Source organism: Convolutriloba macropyga, chromosome 9 (genome assembly GCF_964194025.1).
Source record: "Convolutriloba macropyga chromosome 9, txConMacr16.3, whole genome shotgun sequence".
NCBI classification, from domain to species: Eukaryota; Metazoa; Xenacoelomorpha; order Acoela; family Convolutidae; genus Convolutriloba; species Convolutriloba macropyga.
In genome coordinates this window covers 60,359,117-60,374,245 of record NC_134476.1, presented here as the reverse complement: position 1 = coordinate 60,374,245, position 15,129 = coordinate 60,359,117, and the positions used below count along the sequence as shown (strand labels likewise).

Genomic DNA, 15,129 nt, shown 5'->3' with positions numbered 1-15,129 from the left:
TTACCTCACTCAAAAAATGACTTCTGAGATCACTCGATGAACTTTAAATTTTGTGAAAGTTTGCTAGTTAAAGATCAACAGTGTGCATCTAAGAAGTGCCAAACGTATATGCCTTTATTCTTGAGTATTAGAGTCTTGAGTTTTTGATTTCGAATATTAGGTTTGAAAAAGCTGTATTAGGGTTTTTTCATTATAGAGCGTATGTGTATCATAAAAATGACAGTGCGTATCTAACCCAAAAAATCTAGTGGTCTACTAAAGGACTTTTAGTCGATCTATCTATCTTGTTTCTTTAGTTGTTTCAATTCGTGGAAGGCCACAAGTGTCTATCGCGGCTATTTTCCGGCAATCTGCCGGCTATGTTTGATAATTAATGAGAGATCCATGGACATTGGGAATGATTAATAAAACTGTCAGAATCAACATAGTAAATGTTTTTTTAAATTGAGTAATATACACGTTTCTTATGCAAAGATCGTCTGCCGAACAATTGAGAAGAGATAAGTATGCTGCTTACCCCATAATTGACAGCTAAAAAACGTTTGCGCATCAATTTAATTGATCAATTTGTTTTCTGTAAGAACTTCTCAATTGATTTATAACTCGGTGCTATGGTATAATGTCGGCTATCAAGTGATTGTGCATGTTTGTAGTTGTTGTTTCGAATGTGGATGTTGACATGTAGATGTTAGTGGAGGTTTTTGTTTCAGCACTCAACTGGAGTTCTTCTACTTTGAGAACGATGACAAGAATCAAGATATTCTCTACGTGGCTTGTCTCCTCCACTGGAGATCCATGACGATACATGGAATCATCAGGTCAGATAATCACATCACATCACAGGTACCCAAACATCCTTTAGATTACAATGAATAAGGCCACGAAAGGACATTAAACCTGTAAGTATAACACATATTGTAGTCCTCTAACACTTGCATATTTCTTGCCTTAAGTCCTCAAAGTTTGTCTCCTCAATAAAAAAAATCAACTGCACCATGATGTATTATGATGAGAAATTGGTTTATATCTGTCTATACAAGAAGCTAATGGCTGGTCAAATGTCTGTATCTGTTCTGCGGAGAAATGATGAGCCCTATCCGCATGAATTTGAAATACTTAATTTTCATAGCTCTAAAAGTGCGATAACGCACTTTTTGCTCCAACTCTGAAGTAACAGAGAACGGTTTCTGAAAGATAGCTGTAAGCTGAGCAATGTCCCTGGTTTTTACGACGCGAAGAGGAGTATTGGTTTTCTTGAGGTTTTTATCATGCAAAAAATTTGAATTGTATTGGGGCACTGTCTTTTTAAAGATCTGTTGACACATTTTCACTCTTTTTGAAGTCAAACTGAAGTGATGATTTTGGTCATGCCGAAACAGGAAGTAGAGTGAAAAGGGCCAGTGAGTTTGCGGCGTAAAAAATTTTCACTCTAAATTCAAAGTAGTGTGGTGTGAGAAACGGTGTTTGAACAAAAGTCTGCTGTCTCTTGTGGTTTTGTTTACATGCGGTGATTTGACTTTTATTTTTACTGTTTTTTTTTTCAAATTGTTTGATTGGATGTTTTTCTAAATTAATTTTTCGATCCATTTGCAGTCCATTCTTTTGAGGTCTAGATTTTTGTTTATTTGCTCTCGAACGAAGTTTGAAGAATTATCGTGAACGTGTGTGTCTTTTTTTCTCTTGACCGTTTTAATCAAGAACATTCTTTTGGTTTCACTTATCGAGTAACTTTTTGAAGCTTGATTTTTCGAGTGATTTGAGTTACTGCACATAGCCTTTGTGGTGCAGTGGAAAATGTCCCTTATTCTCATCCTAGAGGTTGAAGCTTTGAGCCCCCCCGTCAGAATTTTTTGCACCATTTAAGTTTCCTTAGCCTATGCCATCTCTAAAAATGTTTGGCCTGCCAGTCGTTTGAGAGCAATTTGTCCAACGCTAGTTGGGCTATGGTTAGTCCATGAAAATTCTTTCAGTTGTATTTCAGGAATTGTTCTCCTGTTTTTGTTACCGAAAGTACTATTTGTTCAGGCGGTGTTTTGACTGAAGTGAAAGTAAGTAAAATTTCCATGTGATTTACCAAGGAAGGAATTTTTTGTTCTTTTGTTTCGTAGAGTAAACGACTTTTCTACTTAGCAAAGTTTTTTTGAGAGAATGGTGCATGTAGATAACAGTTTTTAATCGTTTTTTTGTCGATTTTGTTCAATATTTTTGTTATTTGTCTTTTGTAGATTTTCGAGTGGAAAAGTTATTTATGTTTCTCAATTTCGTTTTTTTTAATTATTTTTTTTTCGCTTTTGGTGGTCTGTTTTAGTTTCAGTGTATATGACTATATGCCTTTGATAATTCTTGTATTGAGTTAACTGTTTTGTATGTTAGTTGTTTTTGTTTTTATTAAATTTTACCCATATTAATTTTAATCCCATTTTAGTGGCTGTCGTCCAATTTTTCCAAGTTTTTTGTGTGTTTTTGTTTGGTTTACTTGAATAAGGCTTCCTGTGCCCCGTCAGTGCTGATAAATTTATGAACCTCATTCATTGAGAGTCTGTTCCTCATTGGTTTCCAATTTAACGATATATTGATGTTTTGGAAAATATTTGCAAGTTTTGAATCTTCGAATTCCATTTTTTAAATTTCTCACAGGAGGATTTCTACGTAATTTTACTGTGACTCCAATGGTACATAATGCAAGTTTCACTTTTTTGTGATGCCTTTTTGTTGCCCTAAACTCCACATTCTATAATTTCGCCATTAAGTCTCACAAGTATTATATTTACTTTTTGTTCCGACCCCTTTTAGTGGAGGAGGAACTAAATGCTCAACTGGGCTTTTTGTTCCATCAATTTTCGCCGATCGATTATTTCTTCGTACAGAATTGTGTGTGCTATTATTAGAAAGCTTGTCAAGCGTAGAATATTATTTTTTTTAATCTCGTGGTTTTTAAAGGATTACGGAGGTTTTATTTTTTGTGTACGCAAGGCTCATTTCCGCTTGTTTTGTTCACACTTTTCACAATCTTTGCTGAAAGTTTACTTTAAAAATGTGGTAAAATTGTTAAGGAAATTCTCGTTGGTTTTACGTTAAAAATAAACGAAAGTTTTGGAATTGCTTGAACCAACTCTTTTGGCGAAATTTTTTGAAAGTTCAGAATTTTTATGTTTTTCATGACAAATGTCACTAAATATGTTTCTTTAGCCCACTTTGTCCACATTGACCGGTATTGTAGACATAAAAACTGATAGGATACTCGTTTACTCAGATGAAGACTGTTTTTATTTTCGGTTCCTTTGTACATGTTCGGCTGTTTTTACTTTGCCTCTAAATTCCGTCGTTTATATTTGAATATTTTTGTTTGCCAAAGTATCTATTATGCTATTATTTGGAATAGTTTTTGAACAGCCGAGCAGCATTAGCCGAGATAGTTTTGTCAGCCATAATTTTTTGCAAGGAAAAAGGAGTCGGATTGCGTTTTTGCTGTGGCATCTTTTAAAATATTTTTATGATTCTTTTTGTCCCAATTATACCCCCCATACAAATGAGGCGCAATTAATGAATATTTTGCTTTAGTAAATCTTAAATGAATTCATGAGTTTTGCCAGTTTGTGTTTTTAGTCATATGATTCAGTCTAATTAATGATATTTGTTATTGGCTATTAAAGAACTGTTAAAGAAACTATCTAATGCTTTCTGTTGATAACGGTTTTTTGCTAATCAAATTGATGTTTTTTTCGGTTTATGTTAATTGCCGAACAAAAATTTTAGTCAATACTCAGTTAATGACAAATGAAATTTAAGGGCAAATGAAGGCCAGTGGACATACATCATAAACTCAGCGAGAAACTTCTGGTTTATTTTGGCTTCAAAGCTGTGTTGGCGTTAATTTGTTCCTGAATTCTCGAGTTCTGCCTATTTTTGTTGTTATTTTAGTCATCTGACTTAGTCTCAGTAATGACACACATCTTTACTGTTTAAGAGCCGCGAAGTGATAGCGGCTATTATTGGGGACATAGTGGTTTTTCTTTAATTCGTTGTCTCCATTAATGATTCCTACGGCCTGACTTCTTGGAATTGACTTTTTCAATGATTGACTTCCGTGACTTTTACTGCTTTGCAGTTAAAGTTTGTGTTCGTTACGTCATTTTTGCTTTTAGGTCAATTTTCTGTTTTTTTCTTACTTTTTTTGTTCTGATTTTTTTAAAATGGTTTTCTCAATTCACTGATAGTCCTTTCTAGGTCTAATTTTTCTGTGTAGTCAATGAAAATTCTTTGAACTGTACGTCAGGACTTGTCCTGCTATGTTTTTTATTTCGTCATGATTTTTGTTACGACCATATGACGTCATAATCTGCTTTTCGTTCATTCTTTCATGCAATTTCAACTGAATTGCGTGCGTAACGTCATTTTTCGCTCTTAGTGGAGCGAGTTATTTTGTTCATTCGCGTGATTAAATTTTCGGTCACACGTGACTTACCTCACTCTCAAAAATGACTTCCTCACTTTGAAATTGACTTTTGTTTACCTCAATTCAAGGAGATAAGGTCAAGTGAGTGTGTGTCAATCTAAATGAATTTTATTTGAGAGCAGATATCAGAAGCGGCAATAAATTAAACAGATTCTTAACCAAAATATAACATCTCAGCACTTAGTTTTTTTTGTCTGTTTCTGCTTTTATCTTTTTGAGACTGCAGATTTACGAAGCTATTGGGGCTGTTTTCTGGCAATCTGCCAGCTATGTTAGACCATATGTGCATCATAAAATTGACAGTACGTATCTAACCCAAAAAATCTGGTTGTCTACTAAAGGTCTTTTGGTCAATCCGCCTATCTTGTTTCTTTAGTTGTTTCAATTCGTGGAAGGCCACAAGCGTCTATCGCGGCTATTTTCCGGCAATCTGCCGGTTATGTTTAAAATTGTTTGCCGTTTTTGAAGTGCCCAGAAATCTGATCTAGTGTTTGGTGATAGGTTATTAAAAAAATTTTCTTGTCCTTTCAACATTTTCATGTCACAAATTTTGCAATTTTAAAAATTTTTCCATGTTTCTACAGCATTTGTCTTATGTTCAGTTTCTTATGCCTCAGCGACCAGGTGATTTCTATATGTTTTGATTGTATGTTGCTGCATGGCTGCTAGGGGCAATGGAATGGTTTTCAATGGAATTTTTTTTTAAATTTTGAAAATTTTGTCACTTTTTAGGTTTCTCTAACCTCAACGGTCAAGAAGTCTTCTCTAGGTTTTGATAATAGGTTACTCCATAATTTTTAGTGTTAAAACGTCTTTTTGCAATTTTAAAAAAAACTTTAATTTTAATTCTGAAAACTTAGAATTTTTTCCACACTGACCAGGGAACCTCCTATAGTGTTTGCAATTGTGTTACTGCATAATTTCTAGTGGCAATAAAATGGTTTTCAATTTTTTATTACAAATTTTAGCAGGTTTTTCATAGAAGTTACAATTTTTTCAGGTCTTTTTTCTGAAAATTTTGAATTTTTTTGAGTTTTTCCTGCATCAGGGGCCCAGAAACCTCATCCAGGGTTTGATAATAAAGTACTGCGTAGTTGCTAGAGGTAATGAAATGGGAATCATTATTTTAATAGCAAGAGTTATAGCAATTTTTTTGATAAAGTTTGGACTTTTTTTAAATTTTCTGGAAACTTCTTTGTTCCTAATTTATAGATCTTTGTAACTCAATGAAACTATTTAATGCTTAAAATAGGGATACTGGTTAGTCTCTGGAGACAATGAAAGGGTTCTGAAGATAATAGTATTACGAATTTTAGCAAAATTTTTATATTTTTGGTTGTTTTTAATTTTTTTGATATATTTTGTCATCTAAATTTGGCCCACGAAAGTTTTTTAAGTCTCGCAGATTGTTCTGCTTGACAAAGCCCCAGAGACAAAAAATGGTTTTGAACATTTTTCCGGTCACATTCAGAATTTGTCTTTAATTTTTCCACTTCTCAGTTTTTTGAATGATTTGTCATATTTCTGGAGTTTATCGCCACCGAGAAGTTATCAAACTCCGAGGCGAAGCCGAGGTGTTATGATAACTTCGAGGGCGATAACAACCGTATGGTAATTTTTTTAATCAACACCTGTTGCGATCATTTCAAAATTGAACACAGTTTTATTGGTTTTTACTTTTTATTTTTTGTGGACAATTACATTTTCAAAGGCAACTGATATTTCATCGGATCTGTTCTTCGTTTTGTCCTCAAGAGCCCCCCTCCCACACAGATATATACACACAGATACACACTTACACACACGCACGCACACACGCGCACACATACACACACACGCATACATACAGAGATACACACACACACGCGCGCACACACACGCACGCATACACACACACACGCACAAACACAACACACACACCACACATAACACACTACACGCTCACCACACACACACTCATACGTTACACACACGACACACCCCCCTCACACACACACACGCGCGCGCGCAGGCACGCACACACACACACGCACACAAATACACACACCACACCACACACAACCAACACACCACACGCACACACCACATCCATACCACACACACATCACATACACACCACATACAAACCACACACACACCAGACACTCACCACACACACACCACTCACACACACCGCACACTCACACTACACACACCGCATCGACACAACATACACACCACACACACACGCAACACAAGTTTTTTAGACTACAAGTTTATCAAACTGTCTCCATCATTAGACTACGAGTTTATCACCGCTCTTTTTATCGCCACTGTTTACTTAGTAACAGTGGCTATAAAAGAGTGTGATAAACTCGTAGTCTAATGCTGAAGTGTTTTTCCAGTGTCAATCGGGCATTAAAAGTTACTACACTGGCACTTTATTTAACTGCTATTATCGCAACAGGTGTTGATTAAAACCCTGTTGTGAGGGAAGATTACTTTTGTCTGTTTCGACCCTCCTCATGCACACCTCAATCCACACTTAACCCTTCACGATCATTACTCCTTGAGGCCACCACTCAGCTCGCACCCTCTCCCCATTCTGCTCCTTCCCTCACCCTCTGTTAAGCCCCCTATTCCCCCTTTTTCTGATCCTCCCCTTCCCTCGCCCCCTTCTCGCTCGCTAGTTATGTTTGTAATTCCTCGTTTCCATCAATGATTCTTGGAACCACGTGCTCTGGGCGTCATTTACTCTTTTGCGTCGGCTTTTAGGTCAATTGTATGATAAGTTTTAGTCTTATCTCACTCAGAAAAATGAATTTTGCACCAACTTAATGAAGTTTTAATTTTCAAACGTTTAGTAATTGAAGACAGACAGAGAGAAACTTAAATGCTCTTGATTCTTGGGGGTGAGAGGTGAACTTTCAATCTCAAACATCTCATTTTAAGAGAGTTCATGCTTAAAGCTTTTTCCTTTATTTGTCGGAAAACAATTTCACTCTAAGTCTAACCCATAGAATTCTATAGTATTAGAGGTGGCCAATTATCTTAATTTTTTTGCTGATTTTCAACTGTAAAGTTGCAAGGAGGCTATGTTGGAAAGCAATTAGTTGGTTGTTAGTCGATTATGCTTTAATAATGTAGAAATGAATAGTTGAGTGTGAGTGTATGTTTCAGCCGCAAGTCGTGTTTCGGAGAATTCCAGGAGGTGTTGCAGCAGATATCACATTTGAAGCCAGATGCTGACTCCCTTACCTTACTGGTGACTGATCTATACAATTGGTGCAAATACAGCCACATACACTTGTACAGCTTCAAGGTATCATCTCTTTTCACCCCAAAGTGACCCACCATAGCCTCAAGTAGTGCATCTTATTTTGATAGAATTGAGTAAAAATTATACAACAGATGATACAGCTTAAGGTTTCTTTGATTCTCACATGCCTAAATGGCAACTTAAAACATTGAAGCAAACAAATGTGAATTAAATTTGGTCCATATTTAGCCTTTGACAGCAATTTGGTCGATGTTATTTTGATTTATATTTGCAGATAGACAGCCTAAAGCTTAAGGTTTATTTTCGTTTTTCTTTTTGCGTTGCGATCCATGCCCACAATGCTGTACATTTTGAATAATGTCTACAAGTCGTTATTACTGAGCACGAAATTGCAGCCTGCCATCCATTTCGAAATTGTTGATTAGTTCCACTTATTAATTGCTCTCAATCGAAGTTTTTAGCAATTATATTAGTCCTGTTCGGTTGGCTTTTTTTATTCGGGTTTTCGCTTGACTGATTTTTTGTTTGACACTTTTGGCTTTTCGTCGTCAAAAACGGGATAAACAGGTAACGTTTTGAGGACGTTAATGGGTCTTAGAGCCTTTTGGCTTAATAGACGCTAAGTATTCGATTCATTGAAACTATTTTTGAGACATAAATTCATGATGTGGAGACATTATTTTCAATCAATTAAGCCGAGGCTAGTCGCACTATGCCGTAGCTAGCTACTGACGAAGCCAACCGCACGTCTCCCGACGTTAGAGCAGGTTTTGGGATCTTAGGTTGTTGTATAGCACATTACTATGTAAAAATTTAGGACGTGCACCTGGGGGGCGTAAAAATATAAGCCCACTAAGCTGGGGTGGGAGCAAAACAGAATAGATCTGGTTTCGAATCAACATTTTTGTCGCTTGCGACCCTTCTCTTGTTCTCTGTTCTTTCACAAACTATTTTGGAGACATAACCCCTCAATCCCTACCTCCTTACATCAGGTCGGAAGGGCCCCGTTTAGACAAAAACCGGCCTTCCATCGTTGCCTCCCCCCACTGTTGCCCCACCCGTGCACCCCCCCCCCCCCTCCCCGATGCGCTCGCCTCACGCCCCTTCAATTGAGATGAACTGAAGCTAGCCTCACTAAACCGCTCGCCGGTCGTTTGAGAGCAATTAGTTAGTCGGTTATGTTTGTAAAGTGAATGAAAACCAGTGATCATTGAAGAGCTGCTGATCCCAGTTCAAAAGTAATCGAAAAGGAATCCCGGATTTAAAATGGAAGGTGGATAAGTCAAGGAAATTGCGTATGTTTATTTTGAATCACACCAGTGACTGGTCTTAACCACCTACCCCGGACGCTTGCAACAGAAAACTGAGAAGAGGTTTCTTTACATATCGCCTCTATTAGAGGATGACAATGTGGCTACTGATTACAGCTGGCATCAAGAAAGCTACAGAAATTGTAGAAAAAGTTTAGCAGCGTCAGTTGACGATTCTGGTAGTTTGAGTTGAGACACAATATAAAAAAAACCACTGAATTCCGAGCCACATCAACGAGTATACAATTGATATTAGTCCGGCAGAGTAATTATTTAAATGGATTTATTATTTACATATTATAACAGAAAACTTGAGTTAAATTCAAAAATTTCGCATATCTCAAAACAAAATTAATTAAGTTTATAATGTCAACCCAACCAGTAAACCGTAGTTCTAATTCATTTTCCAAATTTAAAGGCACGCCATGTTGAACAAGTAACCTTCCACAAAAAAGGGTTCCTTTTGTAAGCTGAGCAGAAGAAAGTTCTAAGTTGCTTGGAGAAACTTTTTTTGTCTTGTTTGATTTTAATTTCGCTGGGTAGTTCATTCCAATCTAGTATCGCTAATCTGACAAATGAGTTTTGCCTTTTGATGGAGAAAAATTTTTAGTCCCAGAACAATTTTTTTGTCCTTATAGACTCATGAAGATTCCAGGTGATTAAGGGACGTCCCGATGTTGGTGAAAAAGCTGGTCGTAACTGTTTTTTTCAAAAGTATTGTAATCTTTTTGTTTTTAAAAAGAGTTTTACGGGTAGTATATTCCGACTGCATTTAATATCTTGAACAGATTCAAATTTATGCCTAAAAAGGTTGCTCGTAATGACCAGTTAAGCTGTTTCTCAAGAGTCATTATTAATTTTTGCTCAATTGCGTGAATGCTAACCGCTGAGTAGTGCAAGTGACTTAATACTAGGGCATTTAGGACAAGTATCAATAGTTTGAGTAAAAATTATACAACAGATGATACCAGTAATGTTTCTTCGAATCTCACATGCCTAAATGGCAACTTTAAACATTAAAGCAAAAAGCCGCTCTGAATCAAAATTTGTCCACATTTAGCCTTTGATAGCAATTAGGTCGATGTTAGTTTGATTTATATTTGCAGATAGACTGTGAGCCTAAAGCTTAAGGTTTATTTTCGTTCTTCTTTTTGTGTTGCGATCCATGCCCACAATGCTGTTCATTTTGAATAATGTCTACAAGTGCGTATGGTATTCCTGAGCACCAAATTGCAGCCTGCCATCCGTTTGGAAATTGTTGATTCGTTCCACTTATTAATTGCTCTCAATCGAAGTTTTTAGCAATTATATTAGTCCTGTTCGGTTGGCTTTTTTTATTCGGGTTTTCGCTTGACTGATTTTTTGTTTGACACTTTTGGCTTTTCGTCGTCAAAAACGGGATAAACAGGTAACGTTTTGAGGACGTTAATGGGTCTTAGAGCCTTTTGGCTTAATAGACGCTAAGTATTCGATTCATTGAAACTATTTTTGAGACATAAATTCATGATGTGGAGACATTATTTTCAATCAATTAAGCCGAGGCTAGTCGCACTATGCCGTAGCTAGCTACTGACGAAGCCAACCGCACGTCTCCCGACGTTAGAGCAGGTTTTGGGATCTTAGGTTGTTGTATAGCACATTACTATGTAAAAATTTAGGACGTGCACCTGGGGGGCGTAAAAATATAAGCCCACTAAGCTGGGGTGGGAGCAAAACAGAATAGATCTGGTTTCGAATCAACATTTTTGTCGCTTGCGACCCTTCTCTTGTTCTCTGTTCTTTCACAAACTATTTTGGAGACATAACCCCTCAATCCCTACCTCCTTACATCAGGTCGGAAGGGCCCCGTTTAGACAAAAACCGGCCTTCCATCGTTGCCTCCCCCCACTGTTGCCCCACCCGTGCACCCCCCCCCCCCCCTCCCCGATGCGCTCACCTCACGCCCCTTCAATTGAGATGAACTGAAGCTAGCCTCACTAAACCGCTCGCCGGTCGTTTGAGAGCAATTAGTTAGTCGGTTATGTTTGTAAAGTGAATGAAAACCAGTGATCATTGAAGAGCTGCTGATCCCAGTTCAAAAGTAATCGAAAAGGAATCCCGGATTTAAAATGGAAGGTGGATAAGTCAAGGAAATTGCGTATGTTTATTTTGAATCACACCAGTGACTGGTCTTAACCACCTACCCCGGACGCTTGCAACAGAAAACTGAGAAGAGGTTTCTTTACATATCGCCTCTATTAGAGGATGACAATGTGGCTACTGATTACAGCTGGCATCAAGAAAGCTACAGAAATTGTAGAAAAAGTTTAGCAGCGTCAGTTGACGATTCTGGTAGTTTGAGTTGAGACACAATATAAAAAAAACCACTGAATTCCGAGCCACATCAACGAGTATACAATTGATATTAGTCCGGCAGAGTAATTATTTAAATGGATTTATTATTTACATATTATAACAGAAAACTTGAGTTAAATTCAAAAATTTCGCATATCTCAAAACAAAATTAATTAAGTTTATAATGTCAACCCAACCAGTAAACCGTAGTTCTAATTCATTTTCCAAATTTAAAGGCACGCCATGTTGAACAAGTAACCTTCCACAAAAAAGGGTTCCTTTTGTAAGCTGAGCAGAAGAAAGTTCTAAGTTGCTTGGAGAAACTTTTTTTGTCTTGTTTGATTTTAATTTCGCTGGGTAGTTCATTCCAATCTAGTATCGCTAATCTGACAAATGAGTTTTGCCTTTTGATGGAGAAAAATTTTTAGTCCCAGAACAATTTTTTTGTCCTTATAGACTCATGAAGATTCCAGGTGATTAAGGGACGTCCCGATGTTGGTGAAAAAGCTGGTCGTAACTGTTTTTTTCAAAAGTATTGTAATCTTTTTGTTTTTAAAAAGAGTTTTACGGGTAGTATATTCCGACTGCATTTAATATCTTGAACAGATTCAAATTTCTGCCTAAAAAGGTTGCTCGTAATGACCAGTTAAGCTGTTTCTCAAGAGTCATTATTAATTTTTGCTCAATTGCGTGAATGCTAACCGCTGAGTAGTGCAAGTGACTTAATACTAGGGCATTTAGGACAAGTATCAATAGTTTGAGTAAAAATTATACAACAGATGATACCAGTAATGTTTCTTCGAATCTCACATGCCTAAATGGCAACTTTAAACATTAAAGCAAAAAGCCGCTCTGAATCAAAATTTGTCCACATTTAGCCTTTGATAGCAATTAGGTCGATGTTAGTTTGATTTATATTTGCAGATAGACTGTGAGCCTAAAGCTTAAGGTTTATTTTCGTTCTTCTTTTTGTGTTGCGATCCATGCCCACAATGCTGTTCATTTTGAATAATGTCTACAAGTGCGTATGGTATTCCTGAGCACCAAATTGCAGCCTGCCATCCGTTTGGAAATTGTTGATTCGTTCCACTTATTAATTGCTCTCAAACGAAGTTTATAGCAATTATATTAGTCCTGTTCGGTTGGCTTTTTTTATTCGGGTTTTCGCTTGACTGATTTTTTGTTTGACACTTTTGGCTTTTGGTCGTCAAAAACGGGATAAACAGGTAACGTTTTGAGGACGTTAATGGGTCTTAGAGCCTTTTGGCTTAATAGACGCTAAGTATTCGATTCATTGAAACTATTTTTGAGACATAAATTCATGATGTGGAGACATTATTTTCAATCAATTAAGCCGAGGCTAGTCGCACTATGCCGTAGCTAGCTACTGACGAAGCCAGCCGCACGTCTCCCGACGTTAGAGTAGGTTTTGGGATCTTATGTTGTTATATAGCACATTACTTGAGTTAAATTCAATTTATGTCGCATATCTCAAAACAAAATCAATTGAGTTAAATTCAAATTATGTTGCATATCTCACATTAAAATTAATTAAATTTATAATGTCAACCCAACCAGTAAACCGTAGTTCTAATTCATTTTCCAAATTTAAAGGCACGCCATGTTGAACAAGTAACCTTCCACAAAAAAGGGTTCCTTTTGTAAGCTGAGCAGAAGAAAGTTACAAGTTGCTTGGAGAAACTTTTTCTGTCTTGTTTGATTTTAATTTCGCTGGGTAGTTCATTCCAATCTAGTATCGCTAATCTGACAAATGAGTTTTGCCTTTTGATGGAGAAAAATTTTTAGTCCCAGAACAATTTTTTTGTCCTTATAGACTCATGAAGATTCCAGGTGATTAAGGGACGTCCCGATGTTGGTGAAAAAGCTGGTCGTAACTGTTTTTTTTCAAAAGTATTGTAATCTTTTTGTTTTTAAAAAGAGTTTTACGGGTAGTATATTCCGACTGCATTTAATATCTTGAACAGATTCAAATTTCTGCCTAAAAAGGTTGCTCGTAATGACCAGTTAAGCTGTTTCTCAAGAGTCATTATTAAATTTTGCTCAATTGCGTGAATGCTAACCGCTGAGTAGTGCAAGTGACTTAATACTAGGGCATTTAGGACAAGTATCAATAGTTTGAGTAAAAATTATACAACAGATGATACCAGTAATGTTTCTTCGAATCTCACATGCCTAAATGGCAACTTTAAACATTAAAGCAAAAAGCCGCTCTGAATCAAAATATGTCCACATTTAGCCTTTGATAGCAATTAGGTCGATGTTAGTTTGATTTATATTTGCAGATAGACTGTGAGCCTAAAGCTTATTTTCGTTCTTCTTTTTGTGTTGCGATCCATGCCCACAATGCTGTTCATTTTGAATAATGTCTACAAGTGCGTATGGTATTCCTGAGCACCAAGTTGCAGCCTGCCATCCGTTTGGAAATTGTTGATTCGTTCCATTTATTAATTGCTCTCAAACGAAGTTTATAGCAATTATATTAGTCCTGTTCGGTTGGCTTTTTTTATTCGGGTTTTCGCTTGACTGATTTCTTGTTTGACACTTTTGGCTTTTCGTCGTCAAAAACGGGATAAACAGGTAACGTTTTGAGGACGTTAATGGGTCTTAGAGCCTTTTGGCTTAATAGACGCTAAGTATTCGATTCATTGAAACTATTTTTGAGACATAAATTCATGATGTGGAGACATTATTTTCAATCAATTAAGCCGAGGCTAGTCGCACTATGCCGTAGCTAGCTACTGACGAAGCCAGCCGCACGTCTCCCGACGTTAGAGTAGGTTTTGGGATCTTATGTTGTTATATAGCACATTACTTGAGTTAAATTCAATTTATGTCGCATATCTCAAAACAAAATCAATTGAGTTAAATTCAAATTATGTCGCATATCTCACATTAAAATTAATTAAATTTATAATGTCAACCCAACCAGTAAACCGTAGTTCTAATTTATTTTCCAAATTTAAAGTCACGCCATGTTGAACAAGTAACCTTCCACAAAAAAGGGTTCCTTTTGTAAGCTGAGCAGAAGAAAGTTACAAGTTGCTTGGAGAAACTTTTTTTGTCTTGTTTGATTTTAATTTCGCTGGGTAGTTCATTCCAATCTAGTATCGCTAATCTGACAAATGGGTTTTGCCTTTTGATGGAGAAAAATTTTTAGTCCCAGAACAATTTTTTTGTCCTTATAGACTCATGAAGATTCCAGGTGATTAAGGGACGTCCCGATGTTGGTGAAAAAGCTGGTCGTAACTGTTTTTTTCAAAAGTTTTGTAATCTTTTTGTTTTTAAAAAGAGTTTTACGGGTAGTATATTTCGACTGCATTTAATATCTTGAACAGATTCAAATTTCTGCCTAAAAAGGTTGCTCGTAATGACCAGTTAAGCTGTTTCTCAAGAGTCATTATTAAATTTTGCTCAATTGCGTGAATGCTAACCGCTGAGTAGTGCAAGTGACTTAATACTAGGGCATTTAGGACAAGTATCGTGGAATTGATTTTCTAATAGCATAATTTTTTTTTATTCCTCAGGCCATTTTTCGTAAGATATGTTTCACTTCCTCTTGAAACGTTAAGTTGCTGTCTATGTGAACCCATAAATATTTTACTTCAGGTTTCTCGTCTATTGGAATTGAATCTAAAATTATCTGTTCATCGAAATGTTTTCTTTTGCTCTTACCAAATATCATGAATTCAGTTTTAGAGGTATTAACTGTGAGGTGATATTCACGAAAAAATCGAATAAGTTCGTTTGCA

General features: G+C 36.5%; 1 protein-coding gene across 5 annotated transcripts in view; it reads left to right on the top strand.

Moving 5' to 3' along the window:
* Window positions 1–15,129, top strand: part of LOC142345904 (uncharacterized) — a 106,666-nt gene that overhangs the window by 46,598 nt on the left and 44,939 nt on the right. For all 5 annotated transcript variants that reach the window (XM_075398350.1, XM_075398349.1, XM_075398351.1 and 2 more), the window contains 2 exons: window positions 711–818; window positions 7,616–7,757. In XM_075398350.1, coding sequence (XP_075254465.1) covers window positions 711–818; window positions 7,616–7,757 — 250 coding nt within the window. The remainder of the gene's footprint in view (window positions 1–710; window positions 819–7,615; window positions 7,758–15,129) is intronic.